The 22209-nt window shown below is 41.2% G+C and overlaps 1 protein-coding gene across 1 annotated transcript in view; it reads right to left on the bottom strand.

The window, feature by feature from the left end:
- LOC138491456 (calcium-activated potassium channel subunit alpha-1-like) overlaps positions 1–22209 on the bottom strand; it is a 1832603-nt gene that overhangs the window by 1263417 nt on the left and 546977 nt on the right. Inside the window, exon 10 of the mRNA XM_069617974.1 lies at positions 7862–7972. Coding sequence (XP_069474075.1) covers positions 7862–7972 — 111 coding nt within the window. The remainder of the gene's footprint in view (positions 1–7861; positions 7973–22209) is intronic.

The following is a 22209-nucleotide window of genomic DNA, read 5'->3' as shown; positions in this document are numbered from 1 at the left end:
CCTATTCAGAACTGCATTTAGAATTTTGTGTCCATCCTGGTGATTTCAAATCTGTAACGCGCATTTGTCATTCTGAAAGATTGACTTTCTTTTGAAAATCTGCCTCCAGAGAAACGTCTGTATCTTTTGAACCGCAGCTTTCAAACAAACCTAAACACCATTTTAGTTTTTCCATAATCACGATTAACACATGCGAAAAATGTGCTGCAAATTGAAAATTAGCTTCATTTCACCACTTGTAAAAATAGCTGCTTCTTGCTTTCCACTGCTGAAATTTGTTTTCAATCTGATAATCATTCATGTATCATTGCTAGTGTTGACCTGAGCTAATCCAAAGTAGCTATCACTTATCCTGAATCTCCTTTAGTGAATTAAAAACATGTTAGCATATGTTTCATATTCAGTTTCTCTAAGCTTGCTAGGGGGAACTGGAATTGAACTGCATTATTAATTGTATTCTGGAAACCTGTGTGTCCTCATTTCCATTTCTTCCTATTTCATAAGGGGGGAAGTGAGTTGTCACAAGGGAAAAAGTGATCATATTATTTCTTGCTGAAATCATATCAAGTTTATTTCTGTGTTGCATTCTTTCCCACCTTGCATTTCCTTGAAACCATAAAAGTATTCATAAGTGTGCTATCAGATATTATTTTGTTCATAAAAGTGTGATATATACATATATTGTTTAATTTTTCCAATAAACCTTTTAATTTGCAAAACAAATCTACTTCTTGGCTCAGTGAGGTCAGGGGGATTCAAAGAGAGGGGTGTTATATAAGGGTTCATCATCCAGATTTAATAACTTTGACATAAAAATATATATAAATAAGGGCTTCCATTGGGCATACCAGACTAGGCATTGACTTAGTTGGATTGCTGGATTGAAGTCACTTACAAAACTCAGTGAGAAAGGAATCAGGATATTGCTTTCTCTCTCAATTGCTGACACGGAAATCCGGTTTTGGCATTCTTCACTTCATTCCAAAAGTCTCTGATCAACACACTTCTGTAGCTCAAGAATAATAGCTGTTTCACTCCTTGCTTAGCAGTTGCAAAGAGTGTCTTGATGGATCCAAAGTCCAATGAACTCTTTATCTGTCTACCGGACAGTCTCTGTGTCCTTCCTCCTCATCATTGATCTAGTCTGCACATGCTGAACTTTTTCTCTGTTACTTGCTTCAGAATGGGGTGGCAGGGTGGTGGTCTCGCCGCTGTAGATCTTCACATCTCCCAGAAATATACAAGCACGTCTTCCTTGCACCTTTACTGCTGATGGAGTAACATCCTACACAATAAAAGGGCCATCAAACCTTGGTTGATGCCATTTGTGAACAAAGTTCCAGATCAGAACCTGAATTGAATGGTTCTAAGAAGGACGAGCAGAGAATGTTAGTTTCATTGTTGTTTACTCTAATACACAAGCTTACTCTCACTTATGAAGGGTTTATGCCATTTGTGAACAAAGTTCCGGATCAGAACCTGATCAACGGGAAAAAGTTTTATTCAGCCAATCGGGCAGAGGGGGAGGGTGGGTGGTTTGGGACAAACAAGGAAGCGGGCAGCAGGCCCAAACAAGTAGCGCACGCATTGCTCACAAGTGCAAAAAATGCTATGCAAAATGCTTTCAACACAGATGCATGCTCTGGGGAGCTGGATGCCTTACCTGTGCCACAGAGCTAAAAAGTAGCTAGGTAGAGGCAGTACACAAAGGACTAGGTCCTCGTTACTTGATGGAAACTATTCTGCCAATTGGAGCACGCCAGCACAGGGGATGGACCGGGAGGGATAAATAAGGAAGCGGGCAGCAGGCCCAAACAATCAGTGCACAGAGCTCACAAGGGCAGAAATTGCTATTAAAAAAAAAATTCAAAACAGATACACCCTCTGGGGAGCCGGATGCCTTATCTCTGCCACAGAGCTAAAGATTGGCAAGGTAAAGGCAGTACATGATAGACTAAGTCCTTGTTACTTGATGGAAACTATTCAGTCAATTGGAGCAGGGGGGAGGGATTGGGAGGGACAAATGAGGAAGGGGGCAGCAGGCACAAACAAGCAGCGCACACAGCTCTCACAAGGGCAAAAAATGCTATACAACATCTCTTTCAACACAAATACATGCTCTGGGGGGCCTGATGCCTTACCTCTGCCATGGAAAGGATGGATTGTCAATTTAAGTAGTATGCAATATTTTGCCCATGAGGGTATAAGATGATGGGGGATTGCAAGGAATGTATGTGGCACCTTGGTACTGATTGAAAAGTAAGATCTTGAGTTCCTTCCTGAACCACAAGAACATTAGCATAGTCTGGATTCTCACAAGCATGATGTTCCATTGGCAAAAGAAGGCCTAGTTTCTATCTGTGTCTTTATTGCATGCCAGTTTTGCCTCACGCCTAGTGAAATCCTGGCTCCTGGACAAGCACAACCTACTTGAGCTACAGAGATTTGCCATGGAACTATATAGGAAGTTGTGCTAGCTGTGTTTGCCTTACCGATAATCCAAGTTGTCTTGAATGGCATTCTAGCTAGGTTTGGAAGCCAGTGCATCTCCTTTAGGATGGGTGAAAAGTGGTTGACTTTTTTGTTTTCCATTAGGAGTCATGCTGCTGTGCATTGGGTGGTCCTTAAAGGGACCAGTTGTGTCTCCATAAGGTCATTGTGGTAGGCATTTCCCCCATCGATGTGAGAAGTTACAAGGTCTGGGAGAGTGGTTCTAAAGCTTTTGGTTAGAGCAGATGTTTCATCTTCCAAATGAGAGTTAGCCGGTACCAGGCAGTGTGGACCTTTTATTTGATATGCTGTTGAAAGTAGACAGTGTGGTCTATATCGAAACCGAGTGATGTGGCAGTTGGTGCCGAGATCCTTTTAAGGTGCATATCATTTAGCCGCCCCAGAATGGTATCCTGTTTAGAAGGGTGACTGAGTAGGACAAATTCCAACTGTGTGGGATTGAGATTCAAGTATGTGCTTGAAATCCAAGTTTTGGTGGATTTGATGTATTTTCTGAGGCATGAGATGGCATGGATACCGCTCACGTTTAGGTACAATTGAGTATCATATAGATATTGTGACGTAAGATGTTTGTGTTATTGAGAAGTGATTCATGATATTTGATGTATTAATTAAAGATCACAAAGGACAGTGTTGATCCTTGTAAAACAATACAAAAAATTAGAACTGAAACTGAAACCTAATGTAAATATGAACAACCAATGTATAAACAACAATAACATTAACATGGATCAGGCAGACATTACCAGTTTTAATATGCTATGAATTCAATGGTTCTAAGAAGGACGAGCAGAGAATGTTAGTTTCATTGTTGTTTACTCTAATACACAAGCTTACTCTCACTTATGAAGGAAAGGGTGCGCAGGTAGCATCCATGCCAAGCATTGGGCCTCATTACAAGTTTGGCGGTGCTGGGCAAAAGTGGCAGGAATTCCATTACTGCCACTTTTCCTGCACCGCCAAATTATAATTTTCGACCTCCCACTTGTTGCTGGAGATAAATCATCCACTTTACCACCAATAATTGGGGGATTTCCGTGCAGTAATTCCACCAGTGATAAATGCACAGAAAATCCCTACGGAGTCTAATAGACTCCAAAAATGGGGAGTTACCACCACTTGAAATCTCGTAGTAACCACACGGGACCAGGTGGCGGTAAAACAGTAATTGGGTTTGGCGGCAATTCATCAGAATTACTGCTGAATTAACGCCAAACTCATGATGAGGCCCAAAATGTCAAGCAGAAAAGCAAGACACTTAATGAGATTCAGGACTAATATGGACACTATTATGACAGGTTCTTAGGCATTCATACTTAAAAGGATACACTGTCAAGTTGTCAGGTAATCTTCAGTTGCTTTATTCAGATTCTTCAGTTACATCAGATGTAGTCAGGTTCATAAGGCGATTAGGAAGTACTCATAAGTGGACCCCCCTGGCTTCCATCACCCAGGCTCACATAACTAACTGCCTAGGGTGGAACTGTATTCAGACACAAACATTCCAGGCTTACAGAAAACATTCCACAAGTGACATCACTCCATACATACCTCATCCAGGCATGATGAATACACAGCAAGAAAGGCTAATCAGAACAGACACAAAATGGGACTAAAGAAGCTTGTGCAGTTAATGTCACAGTGACTTTGATGAGCAAGAACATGAACAAAAAGGAATTTTGAACTAACAGTAAATGAGACGTCAGTTGTTCGAGTGAGATTAATATGAGGGAAAATAGTCACAAACTAGTGAAAAGACATGTGAAAGAGCATAGATATTCTTGGAATATATCCCAGGTGACAAATATCAATAGTCAAGCGCCGGAACCAGAAAATGTATGCTTAACTGAACCCAATAATATTCATTGCAACTATGGGGAAAAATACATGAACTAAACCCCCAATATAATTTTGCTTTGATTTGGACATTTTGTGGCAAGAAAAAGGAACTATTCCATCAAGAAACTCATTTTTGGCACTTATTCTTCCATAAAAAAGTTATTGGCAGGTGCTAAACTTGCAAAACTCCATTCCTTATGCTGCTATTCTGCATGCCTATTAAATGCAATCACTCACACAGAGGGGTCCTTCATATAAATGATGTGTGGGGCCACTGGTTCTGTTGGCATATGGATATAAGAGACTGACACTGATTTGCCAATCAACCTAATTTTAATATGTGGCAGATAGGTAAACTACTATATTCTGTGTCTTTTTTGTGGCATGTCATACATTTTACATCACAATTAAACATGACAAATGTTGTGCTTTATGCTGCAAGCAAAAATTCACTATAACCAGCGCTTGAAATGAGATTGATAGAAGAGTGGTAACACTGGCAAAGTACAATAATGCACTTCTTTGTGATACACACGCCTAGGAAATACAGTTATTACACAGTGAAGATTTGAGAATTAAGTAAATTAGCAGGGAAATAGAAGAAGCACTAGGGACTCTGACACACAAACACTGCTAGCACGGTTTACTAATGCTTATCCATGGAAGGAACTGTCTCTGAGTGATGTCTGTTCCGAGTAAAGGGGAGGAACATTTCTGCATTCAACAGGTAACAGGATTTCATTAATGCTATGAAAATTGACCCAATGTAAACTCGTAGATCTGTATTTTTCCTTGTTTTGCAAACATTTACAAATGATTTTGGACAGCTTGCATTAATTAGAGCACCTTGAAATTTGGGGGTGAGTATTAATATGTAAAAGTCACTGGTGCTTCAGAATTCCACTTCAAATATGTGGCATGGTTATGCAGTTTGTTCGTGAAATGTTTGTGGAAGTACTGCACGGGGGTTAAGGTGACATTTGCAAACCACATACCTTGCATTATGTCTGTTGCATATTTGCAAAGAATAGCCATGCATCACATCATGATAGAATTGTGGAAATTAGCCAAGTGCCACATTTAGATAGAATTGTGAAGATTAGCCAGGTGTCGCATTTAGGTAGAATTGTGAAGATTAGCCATGCGTTACACCTAGGTAGGATTAGGTAGATTAGCTAGGCATCACATCTAAACAGAATTTTGAATATTAGCCAAAGTGGTCTTTGTTCAAGTCTAGCTACCCTGATCTGCCTTGCAACTGATGCCATGAACTCCTTCACACGGGGTGCAGTATCAGGTATGCTTGGGTTGGACTTCCTCTTTTTTCTCTTGCAGATATGCACTATGCTCTCCAATTAGATGAACTCCCTACTACTCTTAGCTCTCAGAAGGGACAATGAAACAATTTAATTGAGCAATTCAAACCATAAACTACGACAGGAATACCAATCCACCAGCTATAAACAATTACCCGGGACCAGGAAAATGTGCCCACTGGCACTTACAACCAAGCTTCAGCAATGGACTGACTCTGTTCCACCTCAAGGGAATGCACTCTGAATCATGCGAGGAATCTGGGCAGGCAAGCTCCTGCAAGGGACATTGAGGTGCTACCTCCTGTCATCAATACTCTAAATTCACACCAGATCAGGATAACACCTGCTACATATAAAACTGCCTTTTCAGACACACCATTTACTTTTATTTATTGAAATTTATATAGCGCACAAACAACCCTTGTGCATTGAGGCCATTTGCTTGACACATTTGTGGTAAGAGTGAGGGTTTTGAAGAGGACGCGCACTTTGATGGGTAGCCAATGAGCATGTTTCCTGGTGGCAGTTATATGTTCCCTTTTGGGGATGCCTATAGCTGCACGGAAGGCGCTGTTTTGGATAATCTGCAGCTTCTCCATGTTTTTTATTATGTGCCCAGAAAGGCCTGATCTGCTGCTTGACCTTCGGGCTCACTAAGTACTGGCCTTCATACCTAGGATGTACTTGTATGCCCAATAGAACAGAACTGAAGTAAATGCACACAGAGAAGGTGTCATCCTATAAGCAATCTGCAGACCCAGCAAGGCACAAGGATGAACATACTGGCTGTTGCTGGGTCCACTGAACATCAGTAATCAAATATATCTAGTACTTGTAAGTCCGATAGAACTGAACTGGATGTAACTGTAAAATGAGAAGGTATCTGCCAATAAACTATGGCAGACTCAACGAGACACAAGGACGACCATAGACCTGTGATTCGCTTAACCCGATAATGATCAGGAATAGGGCAACTCAACACTGATGACTCTGCCAAGCAGGAAAAGACAACCGCAAGTCTGGTAATCAGAACCAACTCTGTGCTAGACTGACAAACTCCCTCGAAGAACCAGTGCGCCGAACCTCTACAATAGATAGGTTCATCTCAACAGGCACTGGATGATAATCTGAAATAGGGGTCTCCCACCAATCCACACAGACACTCACACATACTGATATGCTCACTCCCTCCTCTACACCAACAAACAATATAATGCAGCTATACTCCTCAATCAATGTTGGCATAGCTGCCCACAAACCTACACACCTCCATGAACACCTCAACAGTCTTTAGAACGCAGCTATACCCCAGGAAAATAATCTGCCTAGCTGCACACAACCTCATACACAAGCTCCACGACTGCCATAATGCAAACTCTGAGGTCAACGGCCTTGGTGCACACATTCTACTCACCTCACAAAACCACTGAATCATGCCTAGCATTGGAATGCAGCTACACACCACCTAAACCGCACTGTCTGCACACATACTGAGTACACCCAAGCACTATTTATTACCCAACTCTCTCCACTGACCCGGACTAAGGGTCCCCAAGGGTGTTCAACCCAAGCACGTTGAGATCATACCAATGGTATCTAAGGCACAATACAAATGCACAATAACATAACATAACATATAGATAACATATATTTCTATTATGGCAACCTATTTTTTTAAAGAGCTTGCAGACAATCTTTTTTTTTATTTTTGCATAACAGAAGGTAATGTCTGTACTATGCTCAGAGAACAAATGTGGGCTGATACTTTAAACAATAGCACAATTCCGACTTTTGTTATGAACAATAGTGTTGGATGGAACGGTAACATACAGGGATTAAAGTGCTTGATTTATCAGACTGCTATTGTAAAACGAAACGTTGTCATTGTTAAGACACTGAATTAATCCCTCTCTGCCTCCTAGGTAAAAACAAATCATCTGGATGACAATATTTAGGACATCTGATAGTAAAACCTGCCTTACAAAAAACTGCTAGGACACTTCTTTGTACTCATGTATATTACATTTTTTTAAAACATATAAAACAATTAAATAGTCACCAGACCATCTACCATTAGAAGCACTTGGATAGTAATTAATATTTCCAAAATCTGACAGTGAACACTGCATTGATAATTGGTCTCTGGATGCTGCACAAGTAGCCAGTTGACTGTGGTTTATACATGTCCTACTTACTGCTCCAGAAACAGGATATCAGTGTTTATTTTCCCACTGTTCTTGAACGAAAAGTCATCCAAGAAGTCACATACACTTTCCACAGAGATATGACCACAGATGACAACGTGCCTGCAGAAAAGAAAAGAAAATAATTTGATTCCTTGAGAGATAACACGTTTTTTTTTCAAGTGTGAAAGAGAGTTTGTTGGCCATTTTGGATCTGGTGCTTACTAAAGTCACTGTCTGCTTCAGTCAGCTTGTCTACTGAAATTTCTATAAAACAATCTTGTGTCAAGATTACACAACTGCTGACCGTTTTTAACAACTGCTCTTATCTTGTGTGTTCAAACAGAATTGTAAAACAGGAGAATGCTTTAATTGCAATTATCATCTTTTCCATATATACCTTGCATATCTTCATACTTTTGTTTGATGTTTATTATGACTTATACATGTAATAACAGAAAACAATGGCTAACCTCAATATTGCATCTTTATTCAATATTGCTTGTGGGAATTTTTCTTAAAACTCTCCTTTTATAACAGAAACATGTACATGCATGCCAATGTGTGATTTCAGAAGCCATAACTTTATTTTGACTGGAGCCAAGTATTAGTGGAATGCATGCTTGTCTAAACAATCTCTGGTTGAATTAAAGGGTAGCCGTACTAACAAATTAAAATTAAATTGCCAAGGTCTTCCCATTCTCCCACACATTTTCCACTTACTATTCATAACATTTCTTTGTATCCATGGGGAATTATATTGTTCTTATAAGGTACAACATTTTGGAAAAAGCAATATGCAAATAAATTAGAGTTAAGCCGTCCCTAAAGTTGGTAAAGTTCCAAAGCTAGCGAGTATCTAAAGTAAGAGTATTCCATAACTTGCGAGTTAAAACTGTAAATGAAGAAAATTAAGAGGATGCACAAGGGGGTTAAACAGAAAGAAAAAAAATGGATGTCAGAACTGAGACCTTTTGGCTAATGATATCAATAAACCCAGGACCAAATATAAGTAGGAGCCAATTCATGAACTCATTTAAAAACCAAAAAAGGAATTGATATTCAAGCCAAATGAATTGAGCCAAAGAGGGATAAACATTATTGGGGAAATGGAGACCACATAGAATTCTTACAGAAGAATGGAAAACCGATTTAAGAGGAAAAAGCATGACATTAGAAAGACCCATATATAAGGAAGAACAATAGTTAAGATGCTTTTAATATTAACAATATAAAAATGACACGACTGAACTAGCATGGACATTTTTAACTGTAAAAGAAAGGGAAGTATTAAAGCAAAGCAAAAGCCCAGATTGGAAGACTGGTAACCAATAGGAAACTGAAACAGATGAAAATATACAAAAAAGGAGCTAAAATGGAGGAAGAAGCAGGAAGAAAATAATTTTGGTTTTTGGGGGATTCAAATAGATTAAGATAGATCAAGATAGAAAAAGTGAGAGGACATCCAAAAGATAACATTATAAGACAGGCAGATAAAAGCTGATAAACAGGATCATAAAATCAGGGAAAGTAAAGAAAACATGCTAGTATCATCAGCTTTGAGGTGAGCCTGAAAGACCTGTTCTGAAATCAAGGAAGCCAAAGATGAAGTGTATAAAATAAATTGAAGTGGGCCCAAAACAGTCCCGAGGAACACCAAAAGAGGATAGGGACATGAAAAAGAGCCCTTCCATGAAGTGACATAAGAAAGATTAGATTGATAAGAAGAAAAACACAGAAGAACAGTATTAGTTAAATGATGTGACAAAGTTCCCTGTCTTTTGCTCTGAGGAACTCTAGTGTGAAGATTAATAGGGCCAGGTGTCTCCCCAAGCTAGTGGCTGATGGGCGTGGTGTTAGTCTGTGGAGGATCAGTTGTTCACTCTAATCTGGTTCCCATCTCAGGGTAGAAGACACTCACATGGTGCCAACTTGGGACAGGGGCCCTTTAAGGTACATCACTATACCTAACCAAGCCAGCCATTTCCCTAAACAGTGGAACCCCCTCCTCCATCATCTGTGTGCTAGGGGCCCCACAAGGTACTATTATTTGACTCCCCTTCTACACACTTCCTTGGTAAACCCACCCTCTCCATTCTACAAATGATCTACATATTTAACATACATTGTCAGCCAGTCTCTTTTAAACAGCTAATGATATGTCCTATATTGTTTTTACTTTCTCAAAACTTTACATTGCAGTAATTTCCAAGTCTGGTGCATATTGTATATATCTCCATCCAAAATATTAGCCTCAGATGTTTTAGCATAAGTTGCACAAGTTTATATTTTCCACTAAGCGTATAAATATACCCTACAAATCAAAGCTACATTTGTATGTTTTTCACTTTGTACATATCCAACAAATCAAGAATGCCCTGCTTCAAAATATAAGGCTGAGCCCAGGACCACAACAATGTACTGGAATTGGGCAGTGGCCTAAAGTTACTGTGTAATGGAAATTGAAGGAGACATAATGGTAAGGGTGTAGTGCAGTATCAGAGCAGAATAGATCCTGCTTTCAAATGTAATGTGAATGCACTGATTCCACAATCCATATTTAGCTAATGCTGCATTGTAAGACTGGAGGGACACACCAACTTTGCCACAGTTCCTTCAGGTGCAGGTTTCCAAAAGAACAGTGTTGTTTGTAGACATAATTTGTGTTAATGGTCTTTATTCTTTTTCTGCACACAATAACCCATTTCCTTTGGGACACAGAGTTCCATTAATGGACATGGATATATTACACAGCCACTTTAGTGGCTGTGTAGTTATGGTTAAGTTGCTGTTGCCATAGGAAGAGCACTTTTTGGGCGGCCTGTAACTCTGCTCCCCCTGGACGAATATTCTCCAAACTTTGCATAAAAAGTATATGGGCCGCTCTGTTTGGTGATGTTTGATCCGGGGGGGGGGAGTTATAGGGGGGTCCCAAAACCTCTTGTTTTCCCATAGACTGAATGGGGGAAAAACTTTGCGCAACCCTACAGGCCAAACCGCTGGACGGATTTTCACCAAATTTGCCGCAGGGGCTTGGTCCCTAAAGTGTGCTTTTGTAAATTTGGTGACAATCCGTCCAGTATTTTTCTTTAAAACGACCAAAAAGTAGGTCTAAAAAAATGTGTGATATCTATGTCCGCTCCGCGGTCACACTTCCCTATTCGCTCCGCGGACAAGCAATCAATTGGCTAATCCGTAGCGTCATGTCCGCGGACATGTGGCGCTTTCACTGATTGGTTCATTAGAAGGAGGCAACTTAATATTATACACAAACACACTTCCGTACTGAACCAATAAGCTTCTGAGGAAATAAGGCTCCCCTGAAATATGAGCAAAATGGCATTTCAGTTACTTTAAATGGGAGTAAAAGGCACAGGTTAATAGAATAGATCAAAATTACTTTCTTAGGCAGTGCAAATAGTTTCAGTTCACTAGAGGACTCAATTCAGTTCGATAGGCCTAGGCCAAAGTCAATGGGCTAGTGTCTTGGATAGGAAAGAGCAGTTCTTGTAGTAAACAGTAAAGTATTTGCCAATGTTCTCAGAAGTAGTTTGTAAAAAAAAGAATCATATGTTGGGTCACAAGCTGATTAGGCCTGCAAGTTGGAAAAGTTCCACAAACTTTCACCGCGAGAGATGCGTTCTCTCAGTCGTTTTGGCACAGTACCTTAATATGAATCAAAAGATGCAGCTGAAGACGTTGGTTCCTTGTAGTTCTAGCAGATCTCACTGTTCCTGAGCCTCAGTTGGGGGGACAAGAGGGAGGACATCGGGGACTGCACAGGATTGTTGGAAAACACTGACAAAATGGAGTCACTTCAGTTCGAGTAGCTGTAGTCAAGCGCACAAGCTGGTGTCCGTGTCCCTGGTTAAACCTAACCAGCGCAGAGAATGGGATCCAGGTGGCTTACGTGTTGATTGGTCCCACCATCTCAAAGGGAAAAGACGTCCTTGAAGGGCTTCTCTGTCGAGATGAAATTGGCGATTCGGACCTGCAGCAGGGCTTCACTGGGCAAACCAACTGTCGAAGAGTTGTAGCAGCCGTCCTCTTCCAGCTCATCTTTGGTTCTTTCGTTCCAGTGGTCGACTCTGTTTTCCAGTCCCAGAGACTCGCCTTTTAACCAGTTTTCTCCCTTTCATCCCAGCCTAGCTGCCACTCCCCCAGCAGGGTGGCTTTCCTTGCCGGACAGTCAGCCAGCCAATCACACCAGAGTGCATTTGGGTCTCCCAGGAGACTAAGCACAGGGAGTTTCGGGCACCTCCCTCACTTCCTGCCCACCCCAGACACTCAGACGCCAGAGGCGGTCTTCAGTCCTGAAGCCTGCCAAAGGCATAGGAACAAATGGACCAAACCTGGTTTGGCACACAGAGACAAACTTTAGAAGGACCTTTCCAAAATGAAATGGTGCAAAAAGAAGATCGGGACCTGTTTAAACAAAGGGGCTTAAGGCGCCATCTTGAAAAACATGGCTCCTGGGATTTTTAGCTACCGGTGTTCGCAGTCGGGAAAAATTATAGTAGTTTGTTGTAAAACCACTGCCACCAGTCATTTTGATGGGAAAGAGTAGCATTTGACTGCTACATGAGTTTCTAGACACATGGGATACCGGGTAACCCCTCCACACTCTATAGGAAGATAGTTTGTGCTAAAAAGACTAGTAAAGTCAATTTATCCTTACATTCTTTGGGAAACAGTAGTTTATCCCGAGAAGGTATTTAAACCTTTTGGGAGACTAAAAAAGACATCCCTGTGTCACTGCACTGAGGGTGCTGTGTAACACACCTGTAAAGATACCTATGGAGTTATCTTAAAACTCCATAATCAAAGAGCACAAGAGTAAAACACACATCGACATACATGAAAGAGTGGGAAAAAAGGCTCACACTCGTTCTAGGTAAAACAAATCAAGTCCTCAAAATCCAGCAATGTTGCTGGGGTCTGTAAGCTAAAGGGAATTATCACATTTTTGAGAATTCTCCCTAACACTCTTGAGAGGTTTAGTTGGGGGGGGGGTCTTTCCACCTCCTTGGAACGCTTTATTTTCACCTCTAAGGTTGATTGCTTTTTGCATACAGTCTTCCAATAAAGTTCAAGTGAAATCCTTATTCTCCTTTAGTCCAAAGATGATTCTATGATAGGTGGTTTCTCACTCTCTTATATACTAATTTTGCATAGCAGATTGGTTCATTTCAAGACTTCTGTAAGGAGCACATCTCGGCTGTTGTAGCAAGTGTTTGACTTCTGGTATAATCTCCCAGAATGCTTTGTGTGTAGGAGGTGAGTAGGCGATAGCAGCAGTAAGTGTGGCCTAAACATTTTAATATTGCAGGAAACAACCTCTGGGAACAGAATTCTCCTTAGATGCCCTCTACTTCTCCCCCCGCCCCCACTTCCCATGTCTGCCTTACATCCTAGACACTCCATTCATTATCTCACTTCTATAATTTTAACATTATGTTGGCAGCATTTCCATTGAAATATTATTATTATTATTATTATTATTATTATTATTATTATTATTATTATTATTATTATTATTATTATTATTATAATATTTATGGAACACATACCTAGATTCAGGAAGCAATGGAGCAGTTTACAATCATAGGGGAAATAACTCAGTGAGGGAAGCAGAGGAAAATGAAGGGGGCAGCTAACAGGAGAGGGCAAGGGGGGACAATTGGCAGCAAGGGATCCACAAGCAACCTAGAGGGGAGATAGTGTGTAGCAGTTCACAGAGTCTCAGGTAGGGTGGTTAGTGCAGATTGTGTGGACCTAAGTGTTAAGTTGTAGCCATTCCTTTAGGAGGAATGTTGTGAGCTCTATTCTGAACTATAGAAGTGATGGGGCAAGTCTGATGTTGATGGGGGAAGGATTCCAGAGTCTTGGAGCGAAGACAGAGAAGGGAGATCAGGGTTGTTGGTCAGCAGCGGGAATTCCGTCTGCAAATCCAGGACTGGATCAATGTGAGGCAGGCTTAACACTGTGAATGTCTTCAATGGAGGATATCTTGAGGTAGATATGCATGTCATCTGTGTGTTGTTGAACGTTGATGCTCTGTGGAGTGAGGAGGGTTCTGAGCAGGTCTATGCACAGATTGAAGATCACAGGGGACAGGATGGATCCGTGTGGGAGACCAGAGGTGATGTGTGGAGTTGCTGATCTTGAAGAATCCATTTGTGTAAATTGTTGGACATTCGCAAGCGGTATGCAGTGATAAAATCGCAGCAAAAATGTCACCTGTACAAAAAATCGTGGCAAAAATGTTGTGATTTGACCCATTAAAGATGTACCCCATTACACCATTTAAGGAGAGCGGGGGTTGCACGGTGTCCCCTGCTCCCCTTAAATGGTATAATGGGTACAAGGGTTGCAGGGGTGTCCCCTGCATCCTTTACATGGATTGCAGCAGCAAAACCACTGCCTTTTTGACACAATATTTTGTGTCCACGGCCCTTTTTGCTGTGATATTAACACATGGAACCTCGCAAGATATGATTTGAACCAGCTGAGGGGGCTCTCGTTGATCTCCATGTGGCGACGTAGAGTGTTGGTGAGTGTTTAGTGGTCTATACTGTGTCAAATGCTGCTGAAATTTCAAGGAGAAATAGGAGGCAAAAAATGGCCTTTATCAAGGGTATTGTTGATCCCATTGATGGTTTCCATTGCTGTGCTGCACCTGGGTCTGAAGCTAGATTGGTAGGACTGGAGGAAGTGATTGGCTTCCATGTGATGGAGGAGTAGCATAGCTATTGTTTTATCAAGGATCTTGCCTATGAAGAGAATATGATTCTTGAGGTGGTAGTCGTTGAGATTGTCAGGGTCCAGTGTTGGTTTCGTAAGAAGTGGGTGGATTTGTCTGGTCTTGGGGGTCGAGTGCAAGGTGCTTTGAGTTAGGGAGCTGCTGATGATTGTTATCTAAGGGAGGAGTGCTTCAGTCAGAAGGATCTTGAGTACAGAGGCAGAGAGGATATAGTCCTCATACAATGTGGCTTTGAGGGATGCTAAGGTGGCAGTGAGTTCTTCCATAGTAAGAGCCTTGAAAGTTGTTCAGGTGTTTGTGGCTTTGCAATATGGAATGTATTGTGTGCTGTCAGTTGTAGCATTGGTGTATATGTGTTGGTGGATCATGTTGTTCTTGTTGACAAAGAAAGAGTTGATGGCAGTGGAATTTTTGATGGCCTGGTCTATTGGTGAATCAGGCAGAGGGTTGATGCAGTGCTTAATGGCTTTCAAGATGGCTCTGCTTTCATTATTGGCCTTGGCTATGGTGCTTTAGTCGTAGTTACCTTGGCAATATTGATCAATCACCTGCATGTAGCACAGAGTTCCTTGAGCTGGGAGAGGTCGGACATGCTGCAGGATTGTAGCCAATTATTTTCTTGTTTTCTCATGGTTCGTTTGTTGAGGTTGAGTTCTTGAGTGTAGCAGGGTGTGGAGGGTTTAGTCTTCAGGGGGCACTGCTTCACTGGGGCAGGGTAATTGATGTTGTTTATGAGGGTAGTATTGGGTTCTTGGAAAAGCAAGTTGCAGTTCTAAACGTCAGAGATGCATCAGCCCATGTGAGGTGGAGTTTGGTGTGGTCCTCAGTGAGATTCTCCAATCAGAAGTTCTTGAAGGATCTGAAGTCTTGCTTGCGAATGGGTCAAGCCGAGAACAAAAGCAGTTTCTAGGGCTGCACCCAATAGTTTGTTGTAGATTTCTCTCTGCCCCAGATAGTTATACACAAAGCTTTGACAGTTGTGTGCCTCACTAGAAACCAGTTTCACAATAAGATGATATCAGATGGGTTTGTGATAATTATAACTGTACCTCCTCCAATGCAACTATATTGAAGCAGATATCGCTTTACATTTATATTTTACCAATGAAAATGCAAACAGGCATTTGAGATGTACAGTTATCATGGTAGCAAACACTTAATGGAATCATATAGCTGTATTTAATTGAGATTCCAGCAGGCTGCCTGTCAAGAATGTGCATGTCACTGTGTTGCTGCAGTTGCTAGTGTGTCAGAAGACAGGGCCCAGTCGAGCAAACATGTGCACTATGTATTTTTATTATGGATTATTATGAAAGTAGAGACTGGTTAGCAGAGAGCACTTCTGAAACAGGATTACTAGCATCATTCTGTTTTACAAATATTTAAAAAGGTCAGGATAGCCACCCGTGTAAATTACATTCTGTGACATGGCTCTATTAATAAACACATTTCAGAGTTGTAGGTTCCACGTGTATATTATTGCTCCATCTTGAGCTTTCTTTGGAGTAGGTGCATGTTTTCTGTCAACAAACAACGATTGCGAAGGATCCAAACTTCCCACTGATTGTTTTCTTATGATAGACTTTAAAAATCTTACACTACATGAAGTTCCTTAAGGGCATTGCTTAATGCCAGGCCCCAGTTAACATGGTTACAGTACCCAAAGAGCTTGGACTTCTTCACTTCTTCGTTATGTGCACTGTGCTATGGCATGGCCTTTGGTCTTGCCCAGGGGAAATTGATTCTGGTAGCAGTTGCCACAGAGCCTAACTTTCAGCCTTTAACTGTGAAAGTTGTTCCCTGGCTTTTTGCCATATATCAGGTAATGGAAACCATGCACTGCCTATATCATGTCAGCTGTGGCTGTAGTGCCTGCCTGCAGATCAAGCCCTACAGTCTTCCAGGTGGGCTACTGTGCTCAGCATATGGCCCTTGGTCAAGCCTTGCTGCAATTCTATTGTCTGCTGTGTCCCATGGAAGGGTCTTCTGCAATCCACTGTGAGAACAACATCCAGGACACACATTACAACAATGTCAAAAGCACAGCAGCCATTTTGCCAGATCTCTAATGGCTTGGCCTATTTCCATGGCTTACAGGCACTTGCTGTAGGCATGGCTTGAACATGTCCTTGGCATATACATTAAAATGTATCCTAATTGCAGTGTCATCAGGGTGCAACTTGCATTCCTGCTCAGTTAGTGTGTATTGTGTCCTTTGGCCATTCACTGGGTACACAGACCCTAAATGCGTTGCCTACACAGCACATCCTATGGTTACACCGTGTGTTACTGTGCCTCTGTTAAACCTCTAATGGCACACTTCTATGGAATGTCAAACATTAAATCGTGCATTGAATGCTGTATGGCAAGTCCTTTTTGGTATTAATAAAACAAATTCAAAGAGCCAAAAAATGTGATGCCTGAGATATGAGAAAACAAAAATGTAATATAACTGCCTACGCTGGGAAATATCCAACATACTTGTACAATGAGTGCATGGTTATATTGTGGTTACAAAAGGCAAAAGGCAACAATTTGGGCCTGGCTGCTGACAACCATTGCTCTGTCATAATGGCACAAGTGTCTCTGTGTTTGTGCAATGTATATTGACATAAAGGTGTTTCTATTTTGCCAGTACATTTAGGCAGTGTGATTTAGATGTGAACTACTGTATTGACCTCCGATTACTGGTTAATGCTATAATATGAGTAATAGTGATTGGGTGAATGGCCGTACAAGTTGTCATTATCACAGTGGCATTCATTTGATGTGAGTTATATGTAAATGTCTGTATTGTTTACTACCTCTTAATTATGGCTTATCTATGGATAATGATTTCTTTGCATAACTGTTTGTTCATCTTAGAGAGCTCTGTGAATGTAATTTTTCCTACCAGGGACAGTGTTGTTCCATGTTTATTCTAGCTCTGGGATCATGTTTCTGCATGACTTACTGTTCCTCTTCTGCCAACTCGTGACATTCATTAAGTTGCATTTGGTTGTCCTGCTTAAGGACACATTTTGTTATATTTCTCTGCGACATGACTATGGAAACTCAGCAAACCTTATGTAGTCCGGTCAATCAGAGTACAGTGTCTTGTCCTTAAACTCTGGTATTTATTATCATTTTATGTTGCTTTCAATGATCTGACTACCGCAAACAAAACCCTAGGAACGCATCTGCTCCTCCTTGCTGTAATCATTCCCTACGCAGCATCAGGCATGCGGCTGTTCAAATTTTGCAACTAGGAATATGTGCCTTTCATCGAGGGCCTGGGGTGATGGGGAGATTTTCATGCAGAAGGAATGGATATCAAACTCTCGAGGCCTACGTGTAGTATATTAAGCTAATGCAATATAATGGCAATCATGTATTTGTCAATATAAACACATCTACATTTCTCTATTTGATGTTAAATGCAGCTGAGTTTAGGTAAAGGTGCATGACTATGTTAGTGTACAAGGGGTGTGCTATGGTCTGGCTGAGGCATTGCTACCAGTGCTCTGTTGGCCTAAGCATGAAGCCTTTTGCTATATGGGGCTGCTCGCTTTGTTGCAGCGTACTTTTCTCATAGTATTTTTCCCAGTTTATTTTTTCATATAGATTTGGGACGTTGAATAAATGTGCCCATATTCTCATAGTCCCGTACATTCCCCTCTTTCATCTCTTGAGGGATAGATATTTCTCTAAATTTCCCTTCATATTATTCTTCTTCTTCTTCAGGCCACTCATAGATACTCTTGGGTAGCCATATTTTTCTGACATGTCTTAGATCGCCACCATACCTGATCTAATCCCAAGGGATGTATTGCAAACAACTATGGGTTTATTCTAGAGTGGTATCAATATAGCACTCAATTTAGTTGCCAGGGTCATTGAGTTGGGACAAAAAGCATTGTCAGGGTAACTGTGTATGTTTGTGGGGTACCTGCTCCTGTGTTTTGCTACCTGTGGTTGCTCATTTGTTTAACAGCTTTCATCTTTCCACCAAGGAGTGGCATTACCTGTCATTACTGCAAAGAAATGTTTTTCATTGTTTCGGGACACACAACAGGTGATAATTAATTGACATATGCACCAAAATAATATCACAAGTACGAGGATAGGAAACATCATTCGACAAAAATTATTCAGCCAGCCGGGCATCCACAATGTAAACAGTGTCATTTAGTCGTCTTCTTTAGCAATCTCTCCTTCCTTTTCCATGTCCAGTGTCAATTGGGCCATTTGCTTGATAGCTACAGTAATTGCTCCATTTTCTGCACCATTGAGTGGATAATAGGTACAGCAGGAGCTGCCAATCTTCTTACATCCTCCATCCTCCATCACTGATATGTTTAATACCATGTGTTTTTTTTCGTGCTATGATCCTGAGCACCTGAGTTCCTTGCATATGGCGTTAAGTCCATGTTCAGTTGCATTTGAGCGCTCCATGAAGTTCCAGCAGAGCAACTACAGCCATTTAGAATTGGTGGCTGCTCGGATTCCTGTTGAAGGCAACAACGTAAAAAAGACTTAGGTTTTATTGAACAAATAGTACTGGGACTGGGGCAGCATCTTTTGGAATGCTTCATCAGCTTCCTTGGAGAAGTAACTGCTCCGTTTCTTTCTATACACCCCAAGTGAGTCCAAGTGTCCTACATTTGTTGGGGCCAGTTAAGGGGACTGGGAATTCTTTTGGGATTCTCCACGTGTATCGCAGGGACAACCATTACCAGTGCATGTACGGTGACGAGGGAACAAATGTCGCTCCACGATTATGGTAAATAACAGTAAGCTTTAGATCCACACTGCCAGACTGTATACATAATGGTGGAGGTTCCTTCATCTAGAGCTGGCATTTGATATGTTTTGTTACATTTATGATTGCTGTCAATGGGTACACTTCCTCGGCCTCTGAAACAAAATAATGATCTAGTGAGTTTCTGCACTTTTACTGGTTGTTCATGATGATGCAAACTTGTCAACTTATTTACTTGCAACGTCGATACATCTCTGCATAGTTCATCTGTTTGTCTTATTTCTTCTTCTGTAAATCCCATTAGTCCCAAGGCAATGAATACTGCTTGCCCCTTAATCCACTTTTTGTTCCAGAATGTTGATCCTTCTATGACTGTCATGTCCCGTTTTGGACCTGTTCCATTTGGCAAAGATGGAGGCTTATTCAGAGGCTTTTCGATCCCTCATCCAAGATCGTGTCCGCTTGTCCATGCACAGCTCTAGTTTCTACCTGTTCAGCTTCCTCCTTCCTGTCTCCTCCTCGCTCTGCCAGGAAGGCACCTTCACAGAATAGAGTACATTGCTACTACTTTCTCCTCCAAACACATTGTAAGTTCAATCTTCATTATTCTCCCCATCTGCCTATGCATGAACTTACATTTCGTTTCCTTGAACCTGTTCTTCTCTGTCTTTTCTCCCCTACGTCACTACATTCAACACTTCTCAAAAGAAAGACAGATTCACGTTTCCGGCAGGCAACCAAGCCCAACACTCCATATATAAAAGTCTTGGTACATCAGTAACTCGCTTACCACACATTCCATCTACATTCAGACAACAATACCTTACTTACCGCTCTCTTTCTCCTTTCTGACAGCACGACAAGGGTAGTCAAATTAAAACTGCTACACCTTACCTAAAGAGATGGAACCTGACTTTCTGATTTGCTGTATGCACATTTGGTTCAACCTGGCCTGGTTTTCTTCCCCAGTGGGTTTTTCTGTGACATTTGTTCTTCCCCTCTCTTGGTTTATTTAGAGAGCTGGGGAGTGCAAGAGTTATTTGGAAACTTGTCTGAGCATCACTCAACCACATCAGACAAGGTTAGTTGCAATCTGTGCACTTTTACCATGGAAATTCAAACATAATAATTGCATGTATTTAATACAAGAATCTTAAGGCAGTCAAATCATTACAATGACTACTAATGGCTTTACTGGACAGGGGTTCCCAGTTTTTTCCCATCAACTCACATTCTTCTTTTGATCTCTTGTCTATTTTGATATATACTGTGTGTCCCTGAAACTGGCCGTGAATTCTGCAGGTTACTAAATGTACCAAGCACTGTTACTCTAAAGTCAACACTTCCTGTGGTAAGAACATTCTGGGAATGCCAACCACATGTGGGATAAGCCCATAAATATAACATGATTTCTTTACCTGGGCCCTACTGAACTCTTTCATAAGGTTGTACCACGTGTTTGTGCCATCTGAGTGATGTTCGTCTAGCACTCTACTTGCCTCTGTGCTTACTTGTCTTCTGTGTCTAATCATAACATTATTCCTAAATGCAAACAAATTTCTGTTTGTGTACTATTTTGCTTAGTACCTCTATACCCTAGTTTCAGTAGATAGTAGATAGAAAGTAGAGAGCGAAATAGACAACATATCCCTATCAGCAAATTGTTCACATTTCTACATCTATTTTCCTGAGCTTTCTCAATATCAACTGTAGCACTTTTTCTGCTATTCTCAAAAGGCCTCAGTTTCTTCTTATGTTTGTTTTTAAAGTTATTGAATACACTCTACTTTTGTGGCTTGTTCTGATGCTGTAGACCATTATTCATCAGCAGTGAGGTGCTGTTCTTGTGTCTTTTGCAGGTCAGACAGATGCACCCATGCACAATAATTTTTGAGATTTGCAGCTTTCAGGGTTGTGTACTCCACTTCATGTGGCCCAGTGAACTTGGGCTCACACCATTTACGCAGGTGTTGTCTTGCGTATACTTTGTCACCTCATTGTAGATGAAGATGTACCTCTGTTGTGACACCCTGTTGATTCGTTGGGCCTGTTTTTCTGTTAGGCTGTATATCTATGAAGAAATTACCTTAGCACAGAATGACATGTTCCTGAGGTACACATGGAATTCCTCTCCTAACAAATCTGCGCTGAGATTTGCGACTGATAGTATTCGTGAAGGCACTGCTGGTGCAAACATTGTCCTGCCTGTCACCACTTCATGGGGTGTGAATTGCTGGTCTTTCATTGGTCTGATTTTGTAAGCCAAGGAGGGCCAGTTTCAGGCAGTGAATCCAGCTCCTTTTGAGTGTGTTGCAGAGTTCTGCTAAGTATGATTTCAGGAGGGAATTTAATCTATCTACCACCACGTTTTCATGTGGGTGGTAGGCAATACACAGTTTGTACCTGATTCCTAACAATCGAGTTACCTCAAGCTTGACTACTGCAATGTGCTACTACTCGTAAAATCTCTTTCTAACATCAACAAACTGCAACTGATACAAAACAAAGCCTTACGGGCAGCACAAAGTATTCAAAAATGTGATCATATCTCTAAGATAAGGAGAGATTCACACTGGTTGCCCATTAAAGCCAGAATCATCTTCAAAACTCTATGCATCGCCTTCAAATGTCACTACAAAAAAGCTCCTATCTACTTGAACAATGCTTTAGTCAATAAATTATTGACCAGATTCCTAAGATCTAACAACCTTCTACTCATGGAAACTCCCCGCTACAGAAATACCAGAGCAGGGGGCAGTAGCTTCCAAAGTCTGGCCCCCAAACATTGGAAATCCCACCCATCCAATATCAAAAAAAGAGGGCTCCCTCACTAAGTTAAAAAAACTGCTAAAAACC

This window comes from Ambystoma mexicanum, chromosome 10, assembly GCF_040938575.1.
Source record: "Ambystoma mexicanum isolate Mex_15411 chromosome 10, UKY_AmexF1_1, whole genome shotgun sequence".
Taxonomy (NCBI): Eukaryota; Metazoa; Chordata; class Amphibia; order Caudata; family Ambystomatidae; genus Ambystoma; species Ambystoma mexicanum.
The sequence above is the reverse complement of the archived record's forward strand: the minus strand, read 5'-3'. Positions and strand labels throughout refer to the sequence as shown.